General features: G+C 42.6%; 1 protein-coding gene and 1 long non-coding RNA gene across 3 annotated transcripts in view; one reads left to right on the top strand and one right to left on the bottom strand.

Moving 5' to 3' along the window:
* Positions 1-962: 962 nt before the first annotated feature.
* On the top strand, positions 963-6,667 carry LOC148901602 (uncharacterized). The gene is made up of 2 exons (XR_016114146.1): positions 963-1,377; positions 1,476-6,667. It is a non-coding gene; the product is annotated as an uncharacterized LOC148901602 (long non-coding RNA).
* The window catches only part of LOC148901603 (uncharacterized), a 41,838-nt gene continuing 36,219 nt past the window's right edge, over positions 6,498-12,116 (bottom strand). For both annotated transcript variants that reach the window (XM_088989478.1, XM_088989477.1), the window contains exons 13-18: position 11,903; positions 10,796-10,899; positions 9,155-9,308; positions 8,953-9,071; positions 8,685-8,778; positions 6,498-8,242 (exon numbers count right to left, since the gene is read on the bottom strand). In XM_088989478.1, coding sequence (XP_088845604.1) covers positions 7,761-8,242; positions 8,685-8,778; positions 8,953-9,071; positions 9,155-9,308; positions 10,796-10,899; position 11,903 — 954 coding nt within the window. In that variant the 3' untranslated portion in view covers positions 6,498-7,760. The remainder of the gene's footprint in view (positions 8,243-8,684; positions 8,779-8,952; positions 9,072-9,154; positions 9,309-10,795; positions 10,900-11,902; positions 11,904-12,116) is intronic.

The raw sequence follows: 12,116 nt of genomic DNA on the forward strand, positions 1-12,116 counted from the left end.
AGGGACGTCATTGTGGAATGTGCACTTCTCTTCTTTTCCTTTCGGGTTTGGCCTTCAGGGGTCGCCACAGCAAATCAGTGTCCTCCATCTTCAGAGGTTTGATTATCAAGGAAACACGAAGCTGTAGCATACATTGACAAAAAGAGATTGTCTCACATCTCCTGTCCTACGTAAATCCGCTTCAATTCCATGCCGCGACAGTTCCACATACGGATACGGATAGACGCCGAAACATGTCAGGTATTTGAACACCTACACGGTCTGTAAGTAAAGAATCTGCTTTAAATTAAATTAAAAAATGATATATATATTTTTAATATTGCATACATTTTTTAGGGGCAGCTATTCGCAGCAGATATGGTCCACAGCCATATATTAGTAAGATGCTCCTTTTTTAAATTTAGTATTACAAAATTTTAAAAGGAATTTGAGCTTGACAATAAGATGAAATATGATTTGTGTGTGTGTGTGTGTATGTGTGTGTGTGTGTGTGTGTGTGTGTGTGTGTGTGTGTGTGTGTGTGTGTGTGTGTGTGTGTGTGTGTGTGTGTGTGTGTGTGTGTGTGTGTGTGTGTGTGTGTGTGTGTGTGTGTGTGCATGCATGCATGCATGCGTGTGTTTGTTCGGGGGCTCAGTGTGTGTATATACATGGTCATTTTAAGTATCCAACTTAAAAAAACACCCAAAAAACAGACGTTCCTCAGTTATAAACAAATGCAGCGTCATGTTCCTAGCCCTGCTCAAATACATCTGTGTGTGTGTGTGTGTGTGTGTGTGTGTGTGTGTGTGTGTGTGTGTGTGTGTGTGTGTGTGTGTGTGTGTGTGTGTGTGTGTGTGTGTGTGTGTGTGTGTGTGTGTGTGTGTGTGTGTGTGTGCATGCATGCATGCATGCGTGTGTTTGTTCGGGGGCTCAGTGTGTGTATATACATGGTCATTTTAAGTATCCAACTTAAAAAAACACCCAAAAAACAGACGTTCCTCAGTTATAAACAAATGCAGCGTCATGTTCCTAGCCCTGCTCAAATACATCTGTGTGTGTGTGTGTGTGTGTGTGTGTGTGTGTGTGTGTGTGTGTGTGTGTGTGTGTGTGTGTGTGTGTGTGTGTGTGTGTGTGTGTGTGCGCGTGTGTGTGTGTGTGTGCGTGCGTGTGTGAAAGTGAGTGATTAGAGCAATCTCGCAAGTTGAGCAATTAGCTAAGGCGGCCAGATGGTGATCATGCAGCTGTGCAGGTCGTCTTTCAGTGAGATCATGTGAGGCGAGGAAGACACTTAGCTCCTTCTCGGTTCCCGATGACAGCCTACCAACCTGGCAACCTCATTTCCTTGCAAGCACACAAAGACTCCTCCATTCCATTTGGTGACTGAATGCTGGTGTATACGTGAGTACACGTGTGTGCAACCCATTTGGACCTTCTTTATTATATACAATTGTGAACCAGCGGGCTGATACCACCACCGTGTTTGTTTGGACATCTAGGTGGATTACAGACCTGAGGCATCCATCACATAAGAGTCCATCCAGAGCTGAGAGGTGGTCCTTGAGATGCATGGACACTAATGAGAACCAAACTGCTTTGTTTAGCGTCTGTGGGTTGGCCACTGATGGACACGAAGGTCCATTACTTCAGATGTCATGTTCAAGCAAGGCCATCTTGATTTCCTGTCATTTTAGCTCACATCAGGGCTTATTTCTGTTCTTCTATTCGTGTGTGTGTCTGAGTGTACTTGTGTGTCTGTGTGTGTGCTGTGACAAGATTGTACTTAATAGAGGATATCAAAGGTGATAAATCCTGGCGTCCTTAATATCTCCTGCTGAAAGAGAGTGCACAGTCAACATGCCGACCAGCGGGAGGTCGCATACTGTTTTTACTCTGCTGTCACTCAACTGTTGTTCACTCCTTCACAGGCACACAGGGAGGATTTGTTTTCACGATAATATCTGATTTAAAGCAAAGCCAGTTGTGAGGTGTAAGGCTATTTTGGGATACTTTGCCGTCCATATACTTCAGTTAGCTCCAAGTTAGCTTCTGCTTTTGGCATTAAGAGCACTTTTCAAGCTTTCTCCGCTGCATTCTTTGGTCTGATGACAGTTACGTTCAGATAGATTACAATCCAGAGTTGGTAGTCATGTGTTAATCATCTGGCCAATTGAGATTTTCAGAGCCACACTCGTTCCTGAACCATCGTCGTGTATCTCTGATGCAAAGTTGGTGCTAAATGGCAGATGTTTGAAACGAAAAATGCTCAGTGGTGTGAAAAGAGCAATCAGCAGACTGCTTTCATGCTGCAGTGGGATCTGCCAACAGCCACTGCGTGTATTGAGCGAAGAGAAGATTTTTCCTCCTGACAGCTTTGCCCAAACCACCTCAATGTTTGCCAGCATGGAGCTACTCCTTCTCACTTGCTCTTTACCTTTTCTTTCCTGTCCACAACCATGCATGTTTTATAAACCACTGGGACCATCGAGTTACACCCGTGGGTTTATTAATTAATTGTGGCATTGGATTTCATTAGCCTTTATTAGTCTCGCAGTTGAGACATTTACATTTCACAGCAGCAAAGTAATGAAAGTAAGAGGAACGTAAAGGAAGTAGACAAACAAATACAGGGGCTGCTGTAAAGGCAGCCACTCTCGCGTCCGTTTACCCAGAGTCATATTTAAAGGGATTAGCAATCTGTAAAGCCAAATTCCATTTGTCTTTTGTGCTCTTTTTTCTGTACCTGTATCAACTGGTGCCTCTTCACTTTATATATTGACCTCGTTTACTTCTGTTGAATAGCAACTTGGCTCCGAATCAATGGAACTTTGTGACATTTTCGACACACCAAGCCACCTTGCATTGTCTCCGTGTTGTGCTCCAAGAATGTTGGACTTTCCTTGTTTTTTATTTATCCATTTCTGATTTGTCTTCTATCCTTTGAAACAGTGACGTGCAGTCAGGGGAGGCAGGTGAGGCTGTGCCTCACCTGTCATCATGGAAATATCAAATGACAAAATAAATTAAACAGTTATATTTATTTAGTGATTTGTACTTTAACGTTCTTTTCCATTTAACTTCACTATTTTTGGATTTTTTTTTTTTCAAAATAGCTGAATTTTCACATTTACCGTTCAAATACTAAGTAGAGACGAGTGGTGAGGCACCAGCCGGCTGAGCCTCACCATGGATTGCGCAATCACTGTGCTAACTGTGCTGACTTGCTCTGCAGTGAGACCGCATTGCTGTCCCTCTACATATTGCTATTAAAGTGTTCAAAAGATTTTAGTATATGAAATAAATTTCTACAGTTTAGCTGGTGTATATAATGTACAGTCACTGTACATTATAAACTCTGTACTTCTTTTCCTTTCGGCTTTTCCCTTCAGGGGTCGCCACAGCGAATCAATGTCCTCCATCTAACCCGGTTTTGTGCATCCTCTTCTCTCACACCAGCTACCTTCATGTCCTCTTTGACCACATCCATAAACCTTCTCTTCGGTCTTCCTCTCAGTCAAGGCTCAGGATCATTCTCCCGATTTAGTCACTCTCTCTCCTCTGGACATGTCCAAACCATCTCAGTCTGGCCTCTCTGACTTTCTCTCCAACGCCTCTATTATGAGTTGTCCCTCTAATGTACTCATTCCTGATCTTATCCAACCTGGTCACTCCCAAAGAAAACCTCAACATCTTCAGCTCTGCTAGCTCCAGCTCTGCTTCCTGTCTTTTCTTCAGTGGCACTGTCTACAGTCCAAACGTCATGGCTGGTCTCACCGCTGTTTTATACACTTTTCCTTTCGTCCTAGCTGAAACCCTTCTATCACACATCACACCTGACATTTTTCTCCAGCCGCTCCAGCCTGCCTGGACACGCTTCTTCACCTCTTTTCTACACTCTCCATTGCTCTGGACAGTTGACCCCAAGTACTTAAAATCCTCCACCTTCTTTATCTCTTTTCCCTGTAGCATCACTCTTGCACTTGGATCCCTCTCATTCACAGACATATATTCCGTCTTGCTGCGACTGATCTTCATTCCTCTCCTTTCCAGGGCATATCTAGTTTCTCCGCCACCTGTTCCCTGTTCTCACTACAGATCACAATGTCATTTGCAAACATCATGGCCCAAGGAGATTCTTGTCGAACATCGCCTGTCACCTGTCCATCACCATAGCAAACAAGAAGGGGCTCAGAGCTGACCCCTGGTGGAGTCCCAGCTCCACCTTTAATTCCTCATTCATACCGACAGCATACCTCACAACTGTCTTACAGTCATGATACATGTCTTGCACTGCTCTGACATACTTTTCCATCACTCAGAGGTTTGATTCGCATATTTGTTTTGGCAAAGATTTTTACGTCGGATGCCCTTTCTGACACAACCCTCTGTATTTATCCGGGCTTGGGACTGGCACAATAAGACACTGGCTTGTGCCCCCTTGTGGCTACATTGTCATAAACACTGTGCTACAGTGTTTATTTTATTTTATTTTTATCAAAACTGTGTGCATAGGTGAGGCACACAGTTCTCCTGCCTCTTGACAGGGGGCGCTGGTGATTAGATATTTTTCTTGCGACTCCTCGGCTGCAAAATAATAGAATTAGTGACAGCAAGCTACAGTAAACAGTTAGCAAGTTAAGTGCAACCATCCAGTCATTTTTTTCGTGTTGCTTGGCCTTATTTTCAGAATGTTGGATTACTTATCGAAATTGAAATACTTTTCTGAACTGGACTTTCAATCGAAGCAGGAGATAATAATTAAAGGAAGACCAACACCGGACTGTATAGCTCACAAACGGTGAGGGATGAATGTAACTATCCTGGACAACTTCTGAGCTTTTTGGCCAAGAAGGATCTCATTGAAACTATTCCTGAAGCGACCGAGTTGCTCCAGCTCGTGCTCACTGTTCCAGCTACTACAGCATCCGTGTAGCGGTCATTCTCAGCACAAAAGACTGAAAACATACAGTCGGAACAGGACTGATCAAGGACTTTCTTCACTGGCAGGGATCTCCATTGAGACAGAGAGAGTTGGACTTCATTTAAAGTAAAGGTAACACGATAATAACGTTTTTTAATTCTTTTTTTTCTATGCTGCAGTTTGTATATACAGTAAAGTCTCGTTATATCGATATTCAAGGGAGTCCGAAAAAATATCGATATAACCGGGGCTATCGATATATCCGACCCTGTTTGCATGTAATTTTCTCCGTGCGTGCATAGAAATAGTATCGATATAACCGGGACTATCGATATATCCGATATCGATATAACGAGACTTTACTGTAGTATGTAAAGAATGCTGACATGACATTTTAAACAAAACCCGTTAACTGTTGCCAATCAAATGGTGAATAAACTACTCTGTGGAGTTCATATGTAAATCTGACTGTGGTGACATCAGTGCCTCACCAGCCATGAACCTCACCTCACGTCACTGCTTTGAAATTACTTTTGTGTATCCTTTAATGTGTTAATGTTTTTGTGTTTGCCCTTCATGGTTGGCCGTGTTTTTGGCGAGTAATTCGTGTTATCCAAGTACATATGTTGTACGATGACTCCCCCTGCTGGCTGATTGTAGCTTCTCACCCTGCCCTTGGCTTAGTGCTTGAATGGCTTTGTCCAACGTGAGACAGAAGTGAGCTGCAGACCATTTTTGCATATCCACACTTCAAATCTCTCTCTATTTATTTCGGTTTTTGTTGTCCACACATTCACAAATCTCGTTTAAATGCCTTCTACCTCTGCTTTTGCGTGCTTTGTCAGATAGCGTCCTCTGGTGACCATTTACCCTGCGAGTCTCTTTCAAGTAAATAAATTTTTTTTAAACCGGAATATTGAATTTTACTCTTCAATAACGCCTCCTTTGGCAATAGAACAGCAAAAATATTTAAAACAAAATAATAATTATACATATATACATACACCGAGACCTTCCACAATTACGTAGTACATAAATATTAAATATGAAAATAACATTTTTGTAAATGTATACACAAATTGTGGACATACTTCAAATAAACACATTTGAGTCTGTGATTCTTATTAGCGACAAATTTGATTGCCTCAATGTAACAATCCATGTTAATCAAAAAAATCCTGAAATGAAAACATGGTGTAAACAAATGAACTCACAGTAGTATGTGAGCTTCTGTTCGCACCATGTTAGTTTCTGTTATAGTGTTATAAATGTGTGCACCTATCCCAACAGCATACGAGAAGTTCCAGGTGCTATCTGCTGCTGATAAGTCTGTTTACTTTGTGGATCCTTAGTTATCCAGCTTGTGCTAATCCACAAAGGTCGAAGGATTCGGAGGCTGTTTTTCCCCAACCCGATGTTCCTCTTTTAAAGTGTGACAACCCCCAAACGTTACCTGTTAATTAAGATGGGAATTTTGTATGGTGTTTTTATTGTATCATATTTTTAATCAGAATGACACAGTCATTTCTTTTCGCGCACATTATCATTGTGATTCTTGTAAAAGTCAGCGTGGTGGAAAAAAGGGAGATGGGACATAAACTCAGAACAAAATTGTCATTTGTTATTTACTGCACAATGTATGTACACAAGAAATGTTCAAAAGGCAATATGAAATAAAACAAACACATATAACTCATAGTGAGATAGATGAATGTGAAAGCAATGCAATCTCTGTTGTCTTCCGTGCTGGTTTTCTCTACATTAGGAGAACATCAATCTCTTAATGGCTACTGAGTGCTTCTTGATAAGATTATCTGCAATATTATCATGCCGTACATTTGGTTGAGATTCAGAAATTAAACAGTCCTCATCTGGTTGCCAACGCGATGATAACATTAAAACGAAATGCTAAAAAAGACAAATCCATGTAATAATTATTTTAGGATCTTATTCCCGGAGGAGGACAAAGACTTAAAAATACACTGACCATCTTAAAAGCAATTGTGGCCCGTTCAAGAATTGCAGATTAAATTATTTTGGTGACGCACCAGCCCAATTTTGGTTTATTAACTGAGTTAATTTTTCCAACGTGGTCACATTTCTCCAAATGTGATTTTAGATTAAGTCCCAAAATAAGCACATTCACTTGGCTTGGACTTTTGGCTTTCTTGGCCTCTATTATCGGGTAAACACTTTGCAAAGAAAATGTATACAATGTGAAATAACGAGAAAAAAATGTGGGGACAAACATGTAACATGACAAGAGCAGCTGTAGCATAAGGAAAAATGTGATTTACTAGAGTCGACTCATAGCTTCTAAGAATTTTTCCCAATCAGCATGGTCGCATTACGACCACAGGCTCTTTGACAGTGAAACATTTGAGGATCTAACTGAATCAAAAGTATGATTCTAGCATCTAGCAGGTCTGAGATGCCTACCTTTTGTTTTTGTGGTCATTTTGACTTTTTTTTGTAAATCATGCTGTCCTCTGATTAATATTGTTTTCCTCCTCTCAAGAGGCACTTTATAATAAATAAAAGTGCACATGTGGATTAACCTTGCAAGTTTTATCTGCAAATATGTGTATGTATATATATATATATATATTTTGGCTTGGGGGCACTTACCCTGTCATTAATGTAACATTGCTGTACAACATCTAGAAATAAAGAATTTGTGTGAGACATATTAGGAAACATGTTGCAAGAAATTAAGAGAAAATAAACATTTCAATATGTGCAAATGCATTCTGGTCAATTTAAACTCTTTGTGGTGTCAATTCATCAAATGTGAGACTTTTGGGTGTCCAATGCACAGGTCACACTGGATCCGAGTACTCGAACCTTCTGTGAGGCCTGTCTGTCACTGAACTATCTGGGGCATTTCGCTCCAGGCTTTGGCCTTCTTCTTGGCCAAAGCCATCCACGGTGGCTCATCATGGGGCAAAGATGCAGGTGGGAGACCGCGCTGAGATGCTGCAGTTGGACTGGAAAGGGTGGGAACTCTTGAAGCCGGCAGTGGAGGGTTGATTCTTGATGAAAAAGGAGTCGAGGTGAGTGTCGTTTGTGGGGTCAGTGCTGGCTTGGGTTCTGTAGGGGGTTTGGAGCACGATGGAGGTTTTATAGGAACTGGGACAGGAGTAGGAGGAGATTGGGATCGAAGGCAAGGGGCGGCCTGTGGTGCAGGTTTAGAGGTGGCTGAAGGAAGTGGGCTTTTGGAGCTGATAGGGCTGCCAACTAGCTGAGATTTAGCAGGTTGAGGTGGTACAGGAGTCACAGGGGTCAGAAACTTCCTAGTCTCGTTTTCTGAAGTTGATGACAACTTACACATCTCTGACGAACTCACTAGAACAAAGAAAGGAAGAAAATTCAGGAGCTTCTTTAATTGAGATCTTCATTAGAATATTTTTTTTATAAACGCCTTTCAAAACTCTCAAGGACACTTTACAGTCACGTGATATGTTATTTTATTGATATTTACTCTACCCAGAAACATCATGGGCAATATTAAAATAAACCAGTCTAGTAATCAGAAGTAGTCCTCGAAAAATACACAAAACTGTATTTCTGTCTGTTTGTGAGAGAGAGGGAAAACAGTCATTTGTATCTGTATGTTGGGACGGTCATTTTTTTATGTTGTGGTTTTGATGGATTAATTGGCCGTGAGTCTAACGACGCTATGCAGCCCAAGCTCTGTGTACATACAGTATTGCCCCCAGAAAGAGTGTGTGAATGCCTGCATGTTTCTGTGAGTTTGTTTCTTGATGCTTTGTGTGTGCATTCAGACCATTTCCAGTGAATTCAGGTGGTTTGGTGCTGAGGTCTTTTTTCAATGCCGAGCTGACATATGAAGGCAGTGAAGACTCCCTGTCTTGTTCTTCCTGATGAAAAACGAGAGAAACAGTTTCATTTGTACAAGGAGCTGGACATGTTTATGTATGCAAGTACAGTGAGAGAGGGCAAAAAACCCCATCATGGACGATAATCAAAGTACAAAGTGTATTCCCAAACTGAACAGTGTTTTTAGTGACATTGTCGTGAAGTCGGTATTTTACCTTCTTGACGGTCATCTCGTCCAGTGAATTTTCTTTATAGATCTTCTGTTTCTGTCTGGCCATGGAGATCCAGCTTGGACCCTCGGGAACAGTAGAAAGAGCACGAGCTGCTGCAGGCTCTAAATGAGAGGCTGGGTGAATTTCAATTGATGTTAGTTTTGGGGCCATGGTTTCAAATATGTGTATTTTTGTTTGTTTGCACCTGAGACACGCTTGCTTTTCACGCCGGTCTCCCCATGTACTTCTGGTTTCTTAGGAAGGGCAGGTTTGGTACTGACTGGCTGACTTGTGGAGGGCCTAAATCCGGTTTCTTCAAGTTTACAGCTAACAGGCCGCACTGGCGACTCCGTCAGTGTCTAAAATGAGTGCACATCAAATTCACCAAGAGTTCAATTGCACTAGGTGCGTGGCCAACCTAAGCCACTAGAGGTCACTCGATAAACACTGAAAATATTTCAGCGTGCCTCACAATTCTAAAAGAAAACAAGTTATTTTTGTCTGCAGTTGAATTCAATCCCAAAAGCGATCATGAATACTTTTTACCTCCGTGTATTCCTCTTCCGAGCTGAAGCGGTGCAGAGCCGTTGTCTTCCTCAGCCGTACTCCAAAGGTAGTGTTGTAATTTCCCTCCATCATCACGGGGCTTTCTGGACATAGAAGTGGAGAATAAACTGTACTTTGACATCTTATGGTTGTATATGACACAACCCCTTTACATTGCCTTGCAATTCTCTTGCAATTTGATCTAAAGTGTCCTTTATTGTTATTTTTTCTAATTCTTTTCTGTAATTTGCCTAAAGAATGTCATAGACTATTTAAGTCGATTGAGGGACAGAGTACTGCTGCAAATTGATAACAGCCAAAAGGGTAAAATGGCTGTACATGCCACAAGATGGGAGCAAATGACTTTTGGATCATCATTATTTATTGATTTTTTTTCACCAAAATAAAAACATTGAACTGAGGGCAGCAAAGTAGTGCTTTTAAAACTTTGGCTTAAACACAGTCTCTCTCTACACGAACGACTGCACCTCAACGCACCCAGCTGTCAAATTCATAAAGTTCGCAGACGACACCACGGTCATCGGTCTCATCAAAGACGGCGACGAGTCTGCGTACCGACAACAAGTGGAGCAGCTGGAGCTCTGGTGCAGCCGTCACAACCTGGAGCTGAACACGCTGAAGACAGTTGAGATGATGGTGGACTTCAGGAAACATCCATCACCACAGCTACCCCTCACACTATCCAACTGCCTGGTGTCAACCGTTGAGACCTTCAAGTTCCTGGGAATCACAGTCTCCCAGGACATGAAGTGGGAGGTCAACACCAACTCTATCCTGAAAAAGGCCCAACAGAGAATGTACTTCCTGAGGCTGCTAAAGAAGCATGGCCTGCCACAGGAGGTGCTGCAACATTTCTACACGGCTGTCATCGAATCCATCCTGTGTTCTTCCATCACCGTTTGGTTCGGGACCGCCACAAAAATGGACAAAATCCGACTTCAACGCACGCTTGCTTTTCACGCCGGTCTCCCCATGTACTTCTGGTTTCTTGGGAAGGGCAGGTTTGGTACTGACTGGCTGACTTGTGGAGGGCCTAAATCCGGTTTCTTCAAGTTTACAGCTAACAGGCCGCACTGGCGACTCCGTCAGTGTCTAAAATGAGTGCACATCAAATTCACCAAGAGTTCAATTGCACTAGGTGCGTGGCCAACCTAAGCCACTAGAGGTCACTCGATAAACACTGAAAATATTTCAGCGTGCCTCACAATTCTAAAAGAAAACAAGTTATTTTTGTCTGCAGTTTAATTCAATCCCAAAAGCGATCATGAATACTTTTTACCTCCGTGTATTCCTCTTCCGAGCTGAAGCGGTGCAGAGCCGTTGTCTTCCTCAGCCGTACTCCAAAGGTAGTGTTGTAATTTCCCTCCATTATCACGGGGCTTTCTGGACATAGAAGTGGAGAATAAACTGTACTTTGACATCTTATGGTTGTATATGACACAACCCCTTTACATTGCCTTGCAATTCTCTTGCAATTTGATCTAAAGTGTCCTTTATTGTTATTTTTTCTAATTCTTTTCTGTAATTTGCCTAAAGAATGTCATACACTATTTAAGTCGATTGAGGGACAGAGTACTGCTGCAAATTGATAACATCCCAGAGTAATTTACAGCCAAAAGGGTAAAATGGCTGTACATGCCACAAGATGGGAGCAAATGACTTTTGGATCATCATTATTTATTGATTTTTTTTCACCAAAATAAAAACATTGAACTGAGGGCAGCAAAGTAGTGCTTTTAAAACTTTGTCTTAAACACAGTCACTTAAATACATACTTTTGCCGATTTGAAAAGGACACCACCATTTCCCCGGTCTGCCCACCATTACCAGAAACTACCGTATCTCTGCCCTCTGCCCTACAGATCCACGAACTGGACGTTAGACGGCTCTTCAAGCAGCAAAAGATCAAGAAAGCTGCAGGACCTGACAGAGTGTCCCCCTCCTGCCTGAGAGTCTGCGCTGACCAGCCGGTCTTCACACAAATCTTTAACAGATCCCTGGAGCAGTGTGAAGTCCCATCCTGCTTCAAACAGTCTACTATCGTCCCAGTTCCAAAGAATCCAGCACCCTCGGGATTGAACGACTATAGACCTGTCGCTCTGACGTCTGTGGTCATCAAGTCCTTTGAACGCCTCGTGCTGAACCACCTAAAGAACATCACCGGACCTCTGCTAGATCCTCTTCAGTTTGCCTACCGGGCAAACAGGTCTGTGGAGGATGCAGTCAACATCGGACTGCACCACATCCTCGACCACCTTGACAACACAGGAACCTACGCAAGGATCCTGTTTGTGGACTACAGCTCTGCGTTCAATACCATCATCCCAGAACTCCTCATCCCCAAACTTCTCCAGCTTGGTGTGTCCCCCACGATCTGCCAGTGGACCCTCAACTTCCTGACAGGACGGACACAACAGGTCAGACTGGGAAATATATCATCCACGACACGAACCACGAGCACTGGAGCCCCGCAGGGATGCGTCCTCTCTCCATTGCTCTTCTCTCTCTACACGAACGACTGCACCTCAACGCACCCAGCTGTCAAATTCATAAAGTTCGCAGACGACACCACGGTCATCGGTCTCATCAAAGACGGCGAC

The sequence above is a fragment of the Hippocampus bargibanti genome, linkage group LG02, assembly GCF_051943395.1.
Source record: "Hippocampus bargibanti isolate YZ-2025 linkage group LG02, ASM5194339v1, whole genome shotgun sequence".
In the NCBI taxonomy this organism is placed as follows: domain Eukaryota; kingdom Metazoa; phylum Chordata; class Actinopteri; order Syngnathiformes; family Syngnathidae; genus Hippocampus; species Hippocampus bargibanti.